The following is a 17,390-nucleotide window of genomic DNA, read 5'->3' on the forward strand; positions in this document are numbered from 1 at the left end:
TGTCTTTATCACCAGTGGCCTTCATAATCTGTCCTGTGATTATTTCTCAGTCCTTATCTTATTTGGCCTGTGAATATTTCAGTTGAACATTCTTTCCTTCTTGAAATACTTTATTGTATTGTGTTTTGTGATGGCTTTCTTTCTTTTTTTCTTACTTATTCTCTCTCATTAGTTCTGCTTCATCTTTCTAAGTTCTGATGACTGTTCTGTCCCAGTGATTAATCCTGGAAAGCGTTTCACTTTTCCATCTACACAGTACCTTACTCTAATTGAGATTATCTACTTCTGCAGCTTCCATGATCCTGTAAATACTAATTGCCTCAGTTGTTTCTCCTACTTTTAGTTCCACTTGGATTTCTAGTAATCTTCTTGACTAAATTATCCAAACTTATTTTTCTCACACGTTTCATCCTTCAGAGTTCTTTATCTTATTTAGTGGCATTACCATTCAACAAGTAGTTGAAACCAAAAAGTTAATTCTTTTTGACTCTACTTTTTTTGCACTCTAGATCCAAACTCTCAGGAAATTATGTTGTCTTACTGTCAAAACATATCCAGAATCAATTACTACTTCCTTACTTCTCAATTCCTTACCATGTCCGTTGATATCATCTTAGTTCAAACCATGATCATCCTTTACCATTGGTTACCTACAGTCAGTTTTTCACTTGCAGTTAGACTAGTTGTCCTAAAATGTGCCCAATCTTATTCAAGTCTTCATCCTTCTCATAATGAAGTCATAAGCTTTATACCTCACATCATCTCTTCCCACTCTTCTTGCTTTCTCGGTTTTAGGCAAGGTCTTTTTGCCTTTTCCTTAGAAACTAATAAAATGGTAAGCATTTACCCAAGGACTTTTGCATTTACTTCCCCCGTTGTTTCCATCACCCTTTCTTCAGATGCTCATAGAATATGGTTGTATGCTTCATTCAGGATTTTGCTTATATGATGCCTTATCACAGAAATATTCTCTGATCATTCTAAATAAATTAGTATTCCTTCCATAACCATCAGTGTTTATGTACCCTGCTAATTGTGTAGCACCATTCTGGCATGTTTTATATTTTTTACTAATTTTCTGCCTCCTCCTGCTAGAATGTAGGATTCATGAAAGCAGGGGCAATGTATGTATATTTTTGTCTCCCCTTATTGTGATATCTTCAGCACCTAGAACAGTGCTTGGCTCAGTAAATAGTTGTTGAATTGAGTATATGAAAAGTCCTTGCATGCTTGTCTGATTACCTAAGAAAGAGTAACTCTTTTACCTTTCTTAGAGAAATGCTCACATTGTGTTGTTTTTAAATAATCAGTGGCAAGGTTAGTATTAATAGTATAGTAATAGAATTTTCATTTTTTAATTGCTTAACTGATAACAGGTTACTGGTTAACTGCAACTTAGCTTTTGTATCTCCTTGTCATAGAAGATATCTTAGGAAGAGAGTATGTGAGAGGCCTTTTTATTAATAAAAATTTTACTGTTCCACAAAAAATTTTAAGGTGTTTTTGTTTTGTTTTGCCAAAATATGATCTTACGGAAAACTTAGAGGTTATCCAGTGATTCAATAGGATATTTTTGATTGTGGTTAGTAGAAAATTTGATTCAAAGTATCTTAAACATTAAGAAAATATACTAACTAATGTAACTGAAAGTCTAGTATTAGATGGCTTATCAGTTATATTCTTGGCAAGAAACAGATGGCATACTCAATCTACGTTTTTGAGAAGAGTTTAATGCAAGGGTATTTAAAAAGTTGTAAACAGGGAGCTTGGCAAGATTTGAAGAGATGAGGGAAATAAGTGTTTAGTATAACCCAAAGAGAAAGTTGTTGTAGCTATTAGGAGAAGGGTACCTGATGGGAGTGTGGTCTTCAAGAAAGGAGTATAGTGTAAGTGTACTGAAGGGGTAAAATCTGGAAAATATATACCCAAATTCATTTTCTTTCTGTCCTTTAATTTCTTGGTAATGTCTTCAATTAGTCAAACCCAACTAGAAACCAGTAGGCAATAGAGCATCCCAAGCATGAGAATAGGACAGGGAATGTTGGAAAGGCAGCAAAAGGTTGGAAAAGTAGCAAACAGTAAGCTGTCTTTCAGGGCTGGGTTATCTGGGTCTCAATAATGTCATCAGAGACCCAGGTTTTGTCTGTATCTCTACTGTACCAGCTACAGTGTTGATTTTATGCTAAAGCCGATACTGTTTGAGGTCACAATGCTGCCAGAAGAATTGGTGCTGTATGCCTTCACATCCAGGTAAAGAAAGTGCGCTCCTTCCTGTCAATTGCTGAGCAAGTTTCTTCTCTCCAATTTGATTGGTTAGCTTAGAGCTTGGCTGGCCTACCATTGAACCAGTTGTTGCTATGAGAATGCTAAACTTTGATACCGAGTCTCTGAGCTAATCATTGCTTGCTACCCTCCCTTATCACTCCCTACCAAAACAACAACAAATGAAGTAATCTGGTTGGATTAGGCTATTTGGAGCAAAACCTTGAAGTCCTGGGAGGAGCAGAATGGATAATAGACTACTTTATGATGTACCTCTACAATTACAATAGTTTTACACAATTTATTGAATATATACTCATTCACATTATATGTATATGTGTGTGTATGTATAATGGTTTCTACAATAAAAATGAACGTTTCTGATAACCTGTTCCGTTATGGGCTAATCTAAATGTTGGAACAATCTCTCTTTATTGAATAGAAGTTTCTCTTTGTAACCTCCAGTGCTCCTATTTGGTTTAGTTAATTCTGGAGTGGATGCTATAATGCAGCAATTTTATAACTTCTCAGATATTATTTCTAAATATGATTTGCCATATTACATATAGTACTTCTTAAAAATTGTGTGTTCTGCCACCACATAAAAGTAATATATGGATCAAATTCCAGAGCTTACATTTTCTATGAGATTTAAATTGTATTTCCATCTAAAAGTTACAGATTTATAACTATAAATTATCCAAGTATAGATCTCCTTTTAAAATAGCTTTACTTGAGAAAATGAATACAAATACCAAAATATAAAAATATTTTAAAACTGTTAATCAAAGGAAATACATCTAAAAGCAGAGTTAGAGATCTTCTTTCTTCTTTTCCCAGGCTGTGTTTTTTCCTACCTATTCTGTTCTTACTCTGTTTTTGAATATGACATTAATTCAGTTAAATGTTTCCTGGGAAATTAGGATAGGGATCAGGAGGAAAAAAGATGAATAAGATAATATCTTTCTTATATTAGGAAAGAGATTTTTTTTTACACTAACAGTAATACAAGGAAGAAGAAATAAGTACTACTAAGAGGTAAAGGTAACATGCAGTTGAAGAGAATATTCTTTTATACATTTATATACTATTTACAATCCAGAATAGTAGGATTTTGAGTAGGGAAATTAAAAGACACAATTTTAGAAAAATATTTTCTGAAGAATAATTTTAGAATGCAAATCTGCTACCCAACAGCATTAATTGGTATGCAAAAACAACAGGCTTTTTTTTTTTTTTTTTTTTTTTTTTTTTAAAGTAATGTGGAAGGCCTTGTGTTGCTTCTAGTATATCTTTTAATATCATGGTCCAAGTTCCAAACTTGTTTTTGTATTATGAATTCATCAAGTGGATATGTTTATAATGGTCAGCCTGATTTTATAATACAGGTTAATGTTCTTTATAAGGACATGATGAATAATTTTTTATGAGCTACAGTCTGGTCACATAGCATGTTTAGTAACAGGATATGACTGTATTCTATTTTAGAGTTTTACGTGTAAGAGTAGAATGTATCAGATCATGTTCTTGAAATCATTACTATTGAATAAAAATAGAATGTATAAGATAAGCTATGTGAAATTGTAATTAGTGAAGGAGCTGGCTACAGTTTTAAGTAACTAGTGATCTCTTATTTTAATTTCATTCCCTTACAAAGTACTATATTATTTTCATTGATATTCCTTTAAATATGATTATCTGCTCTTTACTTTTTAAACTCAAATGTTTGTTTTGGTTCCCCTCCTTTTTTAACTCAGCTATTTATTTAGATCATTTCCACCATCTTTTGTAAAATTTTCATTGAAAATTATGTACTAAATTTTGATTTGAATTTCATTGAAAATTATGTACTAAGTCTTGATTTGAATTTTGCAGGTTATTGCTTATGTAAGCACCATTGGTAATTTTGTCAGACACATTATTATATTAATGTGAGATCATTTTTAACCTTGTAATAATTTGAACCAATTAAATGCCCCCTTCTTAGTAAAACCTGTTAACCATCCTTCTACAAATGTTTTATCTGCACCATAGTTTCTTCCATGAACTTAGTAACCTCTAACATGTTACATATTTTTCCTTTTTATTTTATTTACTATGTGTTCCTGCCTTATCATCTCTTAGAATATGTTCTGTGAGGCAGAGTTTTTTCAATTTTGTTAGCTGCTTTTTTGACAATGCCAGGGAGCGTACTTGACTAATAGTGAGTAATCAACATGTATATTTTCTAAATGACTAAAAGTCTTGAGCTCTACCTTTAAGGTAAAGGAAATGTATGCAGAGGTGTTACAAACTGGGGGAGCAAGATGGTAAAGGAGGGGAAGCAAACGTGTCCTGTGGGTGAAATTGGCCCACAGTAATATTCTGTAGGACTCAACAAAGAGGTTTAGTTTTGGTCTTCACCACCCTTTACTGTCTCCTACTCTAGTTTACACATTGTTGTTAGCTATTTGCAATCATTTTAGTTTGTGACCTTTTATGTGGAAGTGTGAAAATTCATGATGTGCTTAAGTCAAATTTATTGAGTTGTCCTTATTATGAACATGAGAAATGTAACTACATCATATGGGAGGTAAACTTGGTAAGACGATTTCATCCCTTTTAAACTTAGATCATCTTAAACTGATATTCAGACTTCAGTCAGTGAAGAAAAGGGAGGAAAGATGTGTTGTGTGATGTGTGCTTTAGGACTCAGTGGTAGGTGGTTCTTTACCCTATGATTGAAAGGATAGTGATACTACAAAATAGTATCACTAGATGAGGAAGAAAAGATTTGTGTAGGTAGATGTACTTTTTGATGTTTGAGTTTGAATTATCAGTTTGAATGAAAAGCATTTTTTAATATTATAGCAATTTTATCTGAAATTGTATTCTAGGATAGCATTGTCCAATTAAAATACAATTCAAGCCTCAGGTGCAATTTAATATTTTCTAGTAAAAAATTGCAGGTGGTATTAATTTTAATAATGTATATAGCCTAGTGTTTTATTTTGATAATATGCAAAATATTATTTCAACATCTATTCAATAAGAAAATACGATTTTTAAAAATATTCTGAGCTGGAAAAACCCAGTTTTTTTCATACTTACAGTGCATCTCACTTTCAATTGCAACATTCCAGCAGCTCAACTGCCACATAGGGCTTCTGACTACTATATGAGATGGTTAAGCTTTAAGGTTTGGTTTCAGTTTTGGAGAGTCTGTTGTTTAAATACGGTTGGTAATAGGTACATGGTGATAGCCATTGAAAATTCTTGAAGCGAGTACTCAGCATAGACATAGTGTTATATGAAGCTATGAAAGCATATGTCATCCAAAGATAGGGTATGTATGGGAGAAGAGAAGATCAAGGAAATAATATTTTAAGCAGTATTTTACATATTTTAAGCTGTATTTTTATATATTTTAAACACTATCACTTTTTATTTCTATGTCTAAGATCTCTTCTTGTATGTCAATTTCTATAAAAAATGAAATGAAGACGTTTACAATATTTCATTTCCTTAGCTTTATCTAATAGCATTATTTAACTTGAATTATTTATCTATAATTGTCTTAGATCGGACTTCAAATAACAAGCTGTCACTCAAAGAAATAGCTAAAATTTCAGATATCTTAAAAAATTATATTTTCGTGGCAAAGAAAATATAAATGTTTATTTCATATTTATTAGGGATAGCATATGAAAAATTCATGTGTGCTTATACTAAGTCAGAAATTACACAATTTGATATTCTGGATATTTCAAGCTAGAATTTCTGTTTTCTTTCTTAGTCATCAAGAGTTCATATAACTAGAGCTGTCCTGGAGCAATTTTTATCTTTTGCAAAATACCTTGATGGTTTATCTCATGGAGCACCTTTACTGAAGCAGCTTTGTGATCACATTTTATTTAACCCAGCCATCTGGATACATACACCTGCAAAGGTATGAATTTTATACTTACTCAGTTTGTTTTAGTGCAATGTTATACATTATAGTTGCTGGATCTAAAGTATCCAGTGGAAAACATTTAAACATTTTAGCTTATTTTATAGTTAATCTGCGGCAATTGTGTTAGGCAGTATCAGGAGATCAAAATATTTATAAGTAGTAAAATAAATGAAACGATAGGTAAAAAATAATCTTTGTGTAACATTGCATTCTAACATCTTTAGATGTGATACATACTTTTCCAATGAAGAGAATTAGCCATACCAATTTTTGAAAGACGAGGAAAGAGAACAGAGAACTAATTGTATTATGACTGTAATCATTTTGCTGGAAAATTGCTTTCATTTTGAAGGCAGAATTTATATCATGACATGTAAATAATACTAATTTAAAAATAAATATATACATGAAATAAGTATTTTTCCAGATAATAACAGAAAATTCTTATTATTTTATATACAAGGATTTAGTCCTAGTTGAAATCAATAATGAGGGATTTTTTTATTTTGAGCTATCTTTTACAGTTTAAAAATATCTCACCAAGTTACTAATTATTGCCTAAGCCCAAATCTGAATTTTGAGAACTCTTCTAAGCAAGATGTCTGACATTCCATCTCTATGCTCACATGGTCAGATTGTGAAAGCGAACTATATATTATGGCCATAGGTGAGGAGAATTTGAAATTGCATGAAGTTTTAGGATATATGACAAAAATATATATGTTTTCAGATATGCTTTAGCTGACTGATGTTCTGTTGCTATGAAGAAATTTATACACTGAAAACTACTGAAATGTATTTTAAGAGCTTTAGTTGACTTTTAAAATATTTTAATCTTTTTATCAGATTAATTTCAATAAATTATTAAATCATTTTAAAATTATTTAATTGCCACAGCTATTAGGCTACCTTTATTATAATAAGTTTATTAGAATATGTTAATTGCAGATTATATATTTTTAAATATAAATAATATCGAAGAAGAAAGTTATTTTTAACCTCATAAAAAATGGTCATCTCTTGACCTTTACTAATTCGCATTTAAATTAAAACTGAATGTATATTTATAATATAAGCACTTGAGGCATTTTAAATTCATTTTGATGATTTGTTAATATTCTGTATTAGGTTCAACTTTCCCTATATACATATTTGTCTGCTGAATTTATTGGAACTGCTACCATCTACACCACCATACGCAGAGTAGGAACAGTATTACAGCTAATGCACACCTTAAAATATTACTACTGGGTTATTAATCCTGCTGACAGTAGTGGCATTACACCTAAAGGATTAGGTATGTATAACACTTCCTCTGTATTTACATTTGCCTATGATTATTCTGTATTCTGAGTACTGTTACAGTGAGCAGTGTACATGACTGTGAAATCACTGAAATGTTTTCTTTCTTATGTAGCAAACTGGCATATTGAGAATGGTTTGTGGTAAAGAAGTTTAGGGCTTTTCAATATTAAATTATTTTGGAATAAAATCAGATAAAAAGCAACAGTATTATTTTAGCCTATATGCTTTTTTCATTCAGGAAAATACTTCATAATATTAAAAACAGATAAATCATATTGGTTATAACTGGTGTGTTCTAATACATCAGTTGCTTTCAACATTTTCAGATTGCTACTTTTTTTTTTTTTTTTTTTGAGACGGAGTCTCGCCCTGTCACCCAGGCTGGAGTGCAGTGGCCGGATCTCAGCTCACTGCAAGCTCCGCCTCCCGGGTTTATGCCATTCTCCGGCCTCAGCCTCCCGAGTAGCTGGGACTACAGGCGCCAGCCACCTCGCCCGGCTAGTTTTTTGTATTTCTTAATAGAGACGGGGTTTCACCGTGTTAGCCAGGATGGTCTCGATCTCCTGACCTCGTGATCCGCCCGTCTCGGCCTCCCAAAGTGCTGGGATTACAGGCTTGAGCCACCGCGCCCGGCCCAGATTGCTACTTTTTAAAATTTTTTTTTTCCAAATTTATCCTTTGTTCTCACTATAGTGGAAACTAATTTAGTTCCTCACTGTGGTTTCTTTTTTGTTTTGAAAATATAGCCAGTTTTTCTAATTATACAAAAATATAGAAAATAAAATAATACAGAAGAAAAAATATATTTATGACCCAAACCCCAAGAATAATTACTGATATGATTTTGTCATGTTTTCTTCCAGTGTTTCTCATTGCATACATATATGAAAATATTTAAACTTTATAATTATAGATAGAGATTTTCTCAATTTTTCTATCTTGTTCTTTTCTCAGCTTAATGTAGCAATGTAAGGGGATGTACCATTTACATTGTTTCTAAAGTTTTGATTCTGTAAATATTAGAGAATTCTCTCATTTATATATGTGTTTACCTCCATCTTTGATTTGTTTAAAATTACTGAGAAGGGGGCTAATGACAAATATTTTAAATTTTTTTCAGGAATGTCATATTATTTTACAGTTTTGCCAGTAGTATGTTACAGTACTTCCTTTTGCGTGCTCACAATAGCATTGAATATTATAGTTTTATAATAATCCCGTTGATAAGGAAAAATAGCACTTTCCAATTTTTTTCTTTTTTCTTTTTTTTGAGACAGAGTCTTGCTCTGTCACCCAGGCTGGAGTGCAGGGGCTAAAGTGTATTTCCTATAAGCAGCATATATTTGGATTGTGTTTCTTTTTTTTTTTTTTTTTTTTTGAAACGGAGTCTTGCTCTGTCACCCAGGCTGGAGTGCAGTGGCGCAATCTCGGCTCACTGCAAGCTCCACCTCCTGGGTTCACGCCATTCTCCTGCCTCAGCCTCCTGAGTAGCTGGGACTACAGGCGCCCACCACCATGCCCCGCTAATTTTTTTTATATTTTTAGTAGAGATGGGGTGTCATCGTGTTAGCCAGGATGGTCTCGATCTCCTGACCTCGTGATCCGCCCAACTCGGCCTCCCATTTTACTATTTTAATATTTACATAAGCTTACTTTTATTATGTCTTTTTATTTTATTAATGGGGCTTTAGAAGTTAATTATACTCAGATCTGTTATTTTGTCCTTTTATGGCTTCTTCCATTGCTTTTAAGTTGGTAATGCCTAAAATTTATTAGATTTTTCTGCCAAGCACTCTACATATTAATTTAATAATATATATAGTAATTATAGACATATCCATATACATACATAAGACTGCATCTACATATAACTTTTTTTTTGATATCATCCTCATTTTAAAGATTAGGAAACTGAAAGTCGATACAAACCCACCAGCACCAAAATTTGAATCATATCCATCTGACTCAGAGACCTAGTTCTTAAATGCTACACTATGATAGCATTTGCTCTAAACAGATCTTATATTCACACATAATAATTTTTGCCTTATAATATTAATTTCTAATTTACAGAAAAGTTACAAAGTTGTAAGCATTGCACAAAGAATTCTTATATGTCCCTCACCAGATTCTCAGTATTTTATATCTTACCACTTTAGCCTTTACTATTCTCTCATGCTCTCTTTTTATGTATATATAAGCACACCTGGAGATACATACACATATTTTTTTCTGAATCAATTGATAATAAATTGTAGACATGATACCCTCTCACCTCTAAATATTGTGTATTTCCTGAAAGGTAAAGGCACTTTGTTAAATAACCAGAGGATACCCATTAATATCAGTAAGTTAGCATTAGTATAATATTATCATCTAATTCACAGACCCCATTCAAATTTCAGTAATTACAATAATGATGCCCTTTCCAGGAAAAAAATTCTTTTGCCCTAAGTCTGTTGAGGATCATATGTTGTGCTTAGTTGCATTCTTACTTTTAATGTTCTTCAGTGTAGAATAGTTTTTTAGTATTTCCTTGTCTTTCAGGACCTTGACATTTTTGAAGAATACAGACCAGTTATTTTTTTTGGATAACCTTAAATTTGAATTTTCTATTTGTCCATGATGATTCAGGTTTTTCATTTTTACAAGAAATTACAGAAGTCATATTGTATCTGTCTCCTTGTATTGTGTCAAGGAGGCACATGATGTTGAGTTGTCCTTTTCCAAGTGATGTTAACTTTAAACATTTGATTAAGGTGTTATCTTCCAGGTTTCTTCATTAAAAATCACTCCCTTCTCTTTGGTAATTAATAAATATTTGGTGGAGAAATACATTGAAACTATATAAATAACCTGTTCTTCAACCAAGTTTACTTGTTTTAGTTCGTTGATGATTCTTACTAGAAATTATCTTTATTGTGATGACTGACAAATGATGATGTTTTCTAAGACATAATTAAGCTGGCATATCTGCTGTGAGGAAGAACTTGTTTTACTCCTCCACTCTGTCTGTCTGTCTGTCTGTCTGTCTGTCTATCTGTCTGTCTGTCTGTCTATCTATCTATCTATCTATCTATCTATCTATCTATCTGACATCTTTTATATCAGTATGGACTCATGTATTCAATATGTTATATGAACAGTTGGCATACTTTCTTTGCAAAGGGCCACATAGTGTTTTAGGCTCAGGGAGCCATAATGTCTCTGTTGCGCATAGTCAGCTCTGACATTGTATTGCAGAAATAACCACAGACAGCATGTAAATGAATAGGTGTGGCTTGTTTTAGTGAAACTTACAGAAACAAGTGGCCTGATGAATTTAGTCCTAGGGCTGTGGTTTCTCTGTCTCCTGGGTTGTATCATTATTTTAATGCTCAAGATTTGGCCAGTAGGACCCTTCACATGGATTATGGGACAAATGCCCATAAGTTTTAATACTTTCTTACTTTCTGAAACAAGATGTTTCTGACTTGTCCTACACTTTGCTTATCCCAGCCCTGAAATTAGCCATTTTTCCAAGAAGCCCTGCTTTGCTTGGTGGATATGGTTTTTAGGAACCAAGATCTGGATGTGAGGTGTGCTTCTTGGTTTTTGAATGTCTTTGCTTCTACATACTCTTAGTGGACAGATCTAGGAAATGACGTTCCTATCTATGTATATAGGTATATCTCAACTGATTTATCTATATTAAAACCATGAGTTCACAGCAGTACCTTCAATTCCAGTCCAAAGCCACATGGCTCAACCTAGCCTCAAACTTTTTAAGTTGCAGCTTTCTTCTTCAATAGTGAGAAATCTTGCTTCTATTGTCTTTAATACATTTATATATTTTCTTATTCTACTTTGTAAAACCAGTGTTTTGATACATACGCCCTAACCTTCTCAGCTTTAACATTGCTAGTCATCTGTAACCATACCCTCAGATTTAACTCTGTATGGCCCTTGTTTTCTCCTCAGCCCCAGTTGTTTCTTTGGCACTGGCCACCCTCCTGACCTCTACTGTCTCCTTGGCCTGACCCTGGAAGTCCTTCCAGACTCACTTGCCTCTTTGGCTCTGTAAGACCCTGGGGATCACCAGAGCCTCTGCTCCTTCCATAGAACCCTTGCCCCTGAGGCCTCACTGGCTGTAGCTACATCAAAGAGAGGGAAAGGAAGAGAACCAGTACATATATTTTAAATGAAAATGACAGGAAAGTGGAATGAGCATTTATTTTTCTTTGTCATTTAAATAATTATTTTACTTTAACATTTTAATGCTTTGAAATTAATTTTTTTTATATAGTAGAATGTAAGGTTCTGACTTGAAGTATGTAGTTTTCTAAAGGACAGCATTTTTCAATACCATTTTAAACAAATGCTTTCTTTTAAGGACACTCTAAAGATAATTTGCACGACACTAACTTACGTAGAACTGTTCATGTGTAGGCACTCACCTTGAGAAGTAGGATATTTTTGCTTTGACTATGACTTAACACTTTTGTCTCTTAAATTATGATTTATATAGTTAACTGTAGAAGCATTGAGATATATTAAAAGTATTATAGGACAGGTAATATGTATTTATGGTAGCAAGTGAAATAATACAAAGGTTTATAAATAAAATGTTACTACTCTCCCAGGTAGCCAATGTTACCAGTCTTGTATATCTTTCTACTGCCTTTTCTCTGCTCATACAAACATGAGCTTACTCATGCACACACATAGGTGTTTCAAAGCTTTATTTTGAATATATCATGAACACAAAGTGGTATAATTACATATATCAATGTAATATGTAAACATGTTATAAATATAAATATAAATATAAAATGAACCTCACTTAAACATCACTAAGCTTAAGAAACAGAACATTCCCAATGAGCCTGAATATTCTCATGCGTGATCACATCTCTTTTCTATTCCCTGTCATAGAAATAACCCCATCCCAAATTTTACATTATTTCTTTTCTTTACTTGGGTGCTTATTATTTTTTTTACTATGCTTTGCTCTTTTACTATTTATGTATGTATTACTAATTTATTGTTTAGCTTCTGTATGTTACATAAATAGTGTTATTTGGGGATTTGTTTTTTCATTCAATTTTATATTTGTCAGATAAATCGGTTTGTATTTTATTTTGTAGAAATGGATTTATATCAAGCACAAAGCACACAAATATGTATATATTTCTTTGCAGCATGCTGTTTGTATTGTGCAGTATACAATAAAAGTGATTATTGCTAACATTTGAGTGCTTATGATTAAAATGGGCCTGGTACTAGTCTAATTCCTTTACATATGTTGATCCATTTTATCCTCACAAGACGTCCTATGACAAGCAGTAGTATTATTCTTACCCTAACAATGAAGAAGAAAACAAACCTAAGGCACAGAGATGTTATAAAACTGGTCCAATTTTATTAATTGGTAGCAGAAATAGAAGTAAGAATAAGGAAATTATTACTAAGGCAGTATCTGTGTGTTTTTGGATGGAATGGGGATGTGATCAGGAAAAGGAATGTGGCACAGAGCTGAGGTCTGGAGCATGGTGAGGGCTTTGGCACGCAGGGCAGGATGGGGCCACAATCAGTTGTTAGATATTCAGGAATTTTATGAGCTGTTTGTTAAACTGTTGGTATCTTGAACTTGAAATCAGATTATTATTAATATGATAGAAATCAGAAATACATAAATGCTCAAAATCAGGACCTCATCCCTCCACTCTGCAGATAATTCCTTTACCAGCATACCAGTGGTTGATGGGTTTCCCTGTCAGGCTACTGTCAGTGTTCAATTTATTGACCAAAGAAGTGTTTATACAGGTGTTCATTTTATGATAATTCATTAAGTCGTTCATGTATGTTTTCTGTACATTGGCAATATTTTACAATGAAAAGTTTTTTTAAAGTAATACCAGTGTCAATAGGAGGAGAAGAGTACTTTGTGCATCTTGGTGGCAGTGGGGCAATAAAAGGTGGAGAGCAGTCTGGGAAATAGGGAAGATATTTCTTTTATTATAATAGGCGGGATGGATTTTTTGGATAACTTGCTTGCAGATGTAATAATCTTCATGTAAATATTAAGTGAATAAGCAGATGCTATAAATTATACATGAAGGGATTATGCTTTTAAAACTTGTCAAGCAGTAGATAAATACTGGTTGCTACAAGAAAGGCTTAATGTTAAAGGATTTTTATGAAGCCAGCTTCATTTTTTAAAAGTATTCTTTATTGTATATTATGCATATTACATGTATTATATTTTCATTTTTTAAAATAATTAGATATTTTGAAATTACTTTAAAATTTGTACATTATGATAGAACTGTTATGCACATCTTAATATTTTATGCTCATTTTCACTTATTGACACAGCATTTCTTAAATGCCCTCAATAATATGTATTTTCTGTATACAAGTGACATAGAAGAAATCTGCTGAAAAGCAGATAATTACAATAAAACAGAGTGTCATTTTTTCTGTGTTTTGTTAAATAATGTGTGGGGTGAAAATGGAGAGAGTCCTTAAATGAAGACAAATTTAATTGAGAATGGAAGACATATTGGAAAACCTATTAATGTAATAAAAACAAGAAAGTATTAAAGTATTAATATAAATAGTTGAGGATTATACATTTATAAATGGATATTAATATATTACAACTTTTTAAAAAGTTCTTTTTTCCACAAAATCAGACATTCAGTAAATAATTTGAAGTTGCCAAAAATTTGAAAGCTAATTTTTGGATACTCACATATTATTAAAATTGTATAACATTAATATAAATGTTGTAATTTAAATACATATAATTATTCAAGAATGCCATGGTATCCCAACATAATTGCATTTAGCTTATTTAATATCTTGTATTTTTTATTTTTACTTTTTTTTTCTGTTTTGTTCTAGATGGTCCCCGGCCATCACAAAAAGAAATTATATCACTGAGGGCATTTATGCTACTTTTTCTGAAACAGCTCATACTGAAGGTAAAATAATTTTATATAATTTAGAATTACAGTATATTAGGTAGAAAGGAATTTCTGGCATGTTTTAAAATTATTATTCTTAAATTAGTAATAGCTACCTTTAAGTGATGAATTGCTTTCAAAATTCTGCACATCTTAGTATTAACTTTTATTGAACTTAACTAACTTCTGGTTAAATGCTCTCTGAAATCTTCCCTATTAAGGGATGTGACAGAAATGGACAAGGAACATATGAATAAGAATTGAGCCCTTATTCTTATAATAATTGACCCTTATTCTAGAGAATGATCTGTGTGCCAGTTTAAGAAGGCTTACATAATGCATTTTATTGTAGTAGGATGTTTTAAATGTTAAGAGGAAACCAAAGTGAAAATAAAAATAAATTGTGGGATAGTACCCAAAAATTGATACTGTATAGTCTTGCATTTATATTGTTTTAAGGAAAGAGTAAGTGATTAGAAAATAGTCATAAGAATACTTAGATGGTCAAAATATGCTAGCTTTTTATAGTGAATGTCAATCAAATATTAATGACTTAAAAATTGATATGTTTCTAAATATTTACTTAATTAACTTGAAATAATATAGTCTATAAATTGTGAAATGTGTGGGGATTTTAGTTAAAATATCACTATATTAAACTTACTCTTATTTTCTTTTAAAATGATTATTTTGACATCTTTTTTAAATTAAAATTTTAATTTTAGATGTAAAGTAATAAAATATTTTTTAAAAATTAGGATCGAGGGGTCAAGGAAGATGAACTTCAGAGTATATTAAATTACCTACTTACGATGCATGAGGTAGGACATGTTATGGGCCTTTTATTTTAATTATTTAAGCCAATCTTTAGAGTAAAATTTTAAATCAATTTTGTTGATTTATGCAGGATGAAAATATTCATGATGTGCTACAGTTACTAGTGGCTTTAATGTCAGAACACCCAGCGTCAATGATACCAGCATTTGATCAAAGAAATGGAATAAGGTATGATATTACTATTAGACTTTAATGGAGCACAGTTGTTCCTCCTAGAATAACTCCTATGAATATTTAAATAAATATTGCAAAATCTTACACATAAGAGAATAAATGGAGAATGCTGCTATTGATCCTCGAATACTCAGGAAACTGATGAAGTATGTATAAACAGTAGTCTCAGGAATCAAGAAGAGTAATTAAATTGTTTTTGCTATAGTAAGGACATTACAAGTTGTGAATAGAGCTTTTTTTTTTTTTTTTCAAGAAGACACAAAAAAGCAAGGCACGTTTTACCAAAAGAGGATACAATGAAATTTTATGATATGAGGCCTGAGAGAGATGATAGCCAGATTTGGAAGGTTCATAGAATGGTAATAATTTCAGTGGTTTTTTTTTTTTTTTTTTTTTTCAGTTGGTGATGAAAAAGAATTTTGAATAGGGGAAATGTTGTGCTCAGATACCTGTTTTGTTAGATTTACAATCACCACTGTGAAACATGAGTTGAAGGACAAACTGACGTAGCAATATCAGCAGGGAGATTATTTTATTCATCTCTATTAAAGATGATAAAGATGACGACCTGAGACAGTGGCAGTGCAATGCAATGGAAATAACAGAGATGAAAGATGTTTTGGAATAAGAGGCCAAGACCAAAAGAAATTGAAAACCAACTTTTGTTGTGGCAGTTGAAAAGTAACTTGGTAGATAGGTGAAATCCAATTTCTTAATTAGTATTTTTATGAACTTAACCCTATAATTTAGCTTCTTAAGGAATTCTTCTGTTTTATTTTTCTGGAGTTTTAATTAGTGGGATGAGCAGGATATAAAGGTTATATCATGTATAACGCAATGAATTTCCACAGATTTATTGTGAAAAAGAGTTTAAAAAACAGTTTGGAAATAATATATCAGTGACTGTCAAGGGCTTTTTTAAGTGCTTTTTTTTTACTTGGCCATTTAAATCAATGAATAACAACTTTCTAGACCTGAAGAACTCCTTTGCAAATTAGAGAAGCAATCACTATCTCTGCATGCATATCTCGCTTGTGATATCCCTGTTACTTTGAGTTTATAATTCATGGGGCTGCCAGTCTATTTGAAGAAGATTATACATTTAGTGATTAACAACTGTTATAATTTTTTACTCTTGTTATAATTTTTTACTGTTGATATTTAACTGACTTTACCAAATAATGGCAATTTCATATAGTTCGATCTAATAATATAGTACAGTTACACTCACTTCTGAACTTATATTTAGATTGAATAATTAGTGTCCTTGTCCTTAGATTTTGCTTTGTTTATTATATTATCTAATAAATTTAGTGAATCAGTTGAAGATATCCACATTACTCTTATGGAAGATACCAAACTTAGATTGTCTAATATGATGAAATGCAGAAATATAATTCTATTATTTTGACACATCAAAAATATGATTCTACAATTGAGAGTACTATTTGGTAAGATCTTTAGGATTTACATAGTATTTTAAATGTATGGTACGAAAGAACTGATTAAGCACAACAGATTAAAAGGACTTGTGCTCATGGCTGGCCATGAGCAGAGCATGTCAGATTGTCACCAGTGTGTTAAAAACAATCACACAGATTAAAAAATGGCCTTTCCTTGACACTTCAACTTTTCTACTTCAAAAATGCGGAGAAAGCTGGTTCAGAATAGTATAAAAGATGAAAAAAATAGGCTTATTAGATAGAAAATATTGAAAATGACTGAAGCATTTAAATGTCTGTATTCTAGAAAATAGCCATTAAAGGCTAACAGTTGTATATGACGTATTTTGGGAGGAAAATTCTGGTCTGTTGTAATTCATACAATTGAGTTCAGTATAATAGTTGAACAAAAAGAATGAACTCAGTTTAATTCTGATGATATGCTAATTGGGCTTAAGGAAGCCCTTGTGATAACGGACCACTGGA

The 17,390-nt window shown here is 31.9% G+C and overlaps 1 protein-coding gene across 7 annotated transcripts in view; it reads left to right on the forward strand.

Moving 5' to 3' along the window:
• Nucleotides 1–17,390, forward strand: part of NBEA (neurobeachin) — a 742,365-nt gene that overhangs the window by 158,543 nt on the left and 566,432 nt on the right. For all 7 annotated transcript variants that reach the window (XM_028837519.2, XM_028837523.2, XM_028837524.2 and 4 more), the window contains exons 12-16: nt 6,038–6,190; nt 7,325–7,493; nt 14,390–14,469; nt 15,210–15,272; nt 15,359–15,456. In XM_028837519.2, the coding sequence (XP_028693352.1) occupies nt 6,038–6,190; nt 7,325–7,493; nt 14,390–14,469; nt 15,210–15,272; nt 15,359–15,456 (563 nt within the window). The remainder of the gene's footprint in view (nt 1–6,037; nt 6,191–7,324; nt 7,494–14,389; nt 14,470–15,209; nt 15,273–15,358; nt 15,457–17,390) is intronic.

Source organism: Macaca mulatta, chromosome 17, assembly GCF_049350105.2.
Source record: "Macaca mulatta isolate MMU2019108-1 chromosome 17, T2T-MMU8v2.0, whole genome shotgun sequence".
NCBI classification, from domain to species: Eukaryota; Metazoa; Chordata; class Mammalia; order Primates; family Cercopithecidae; genus Macaca; species Macaca mulatta.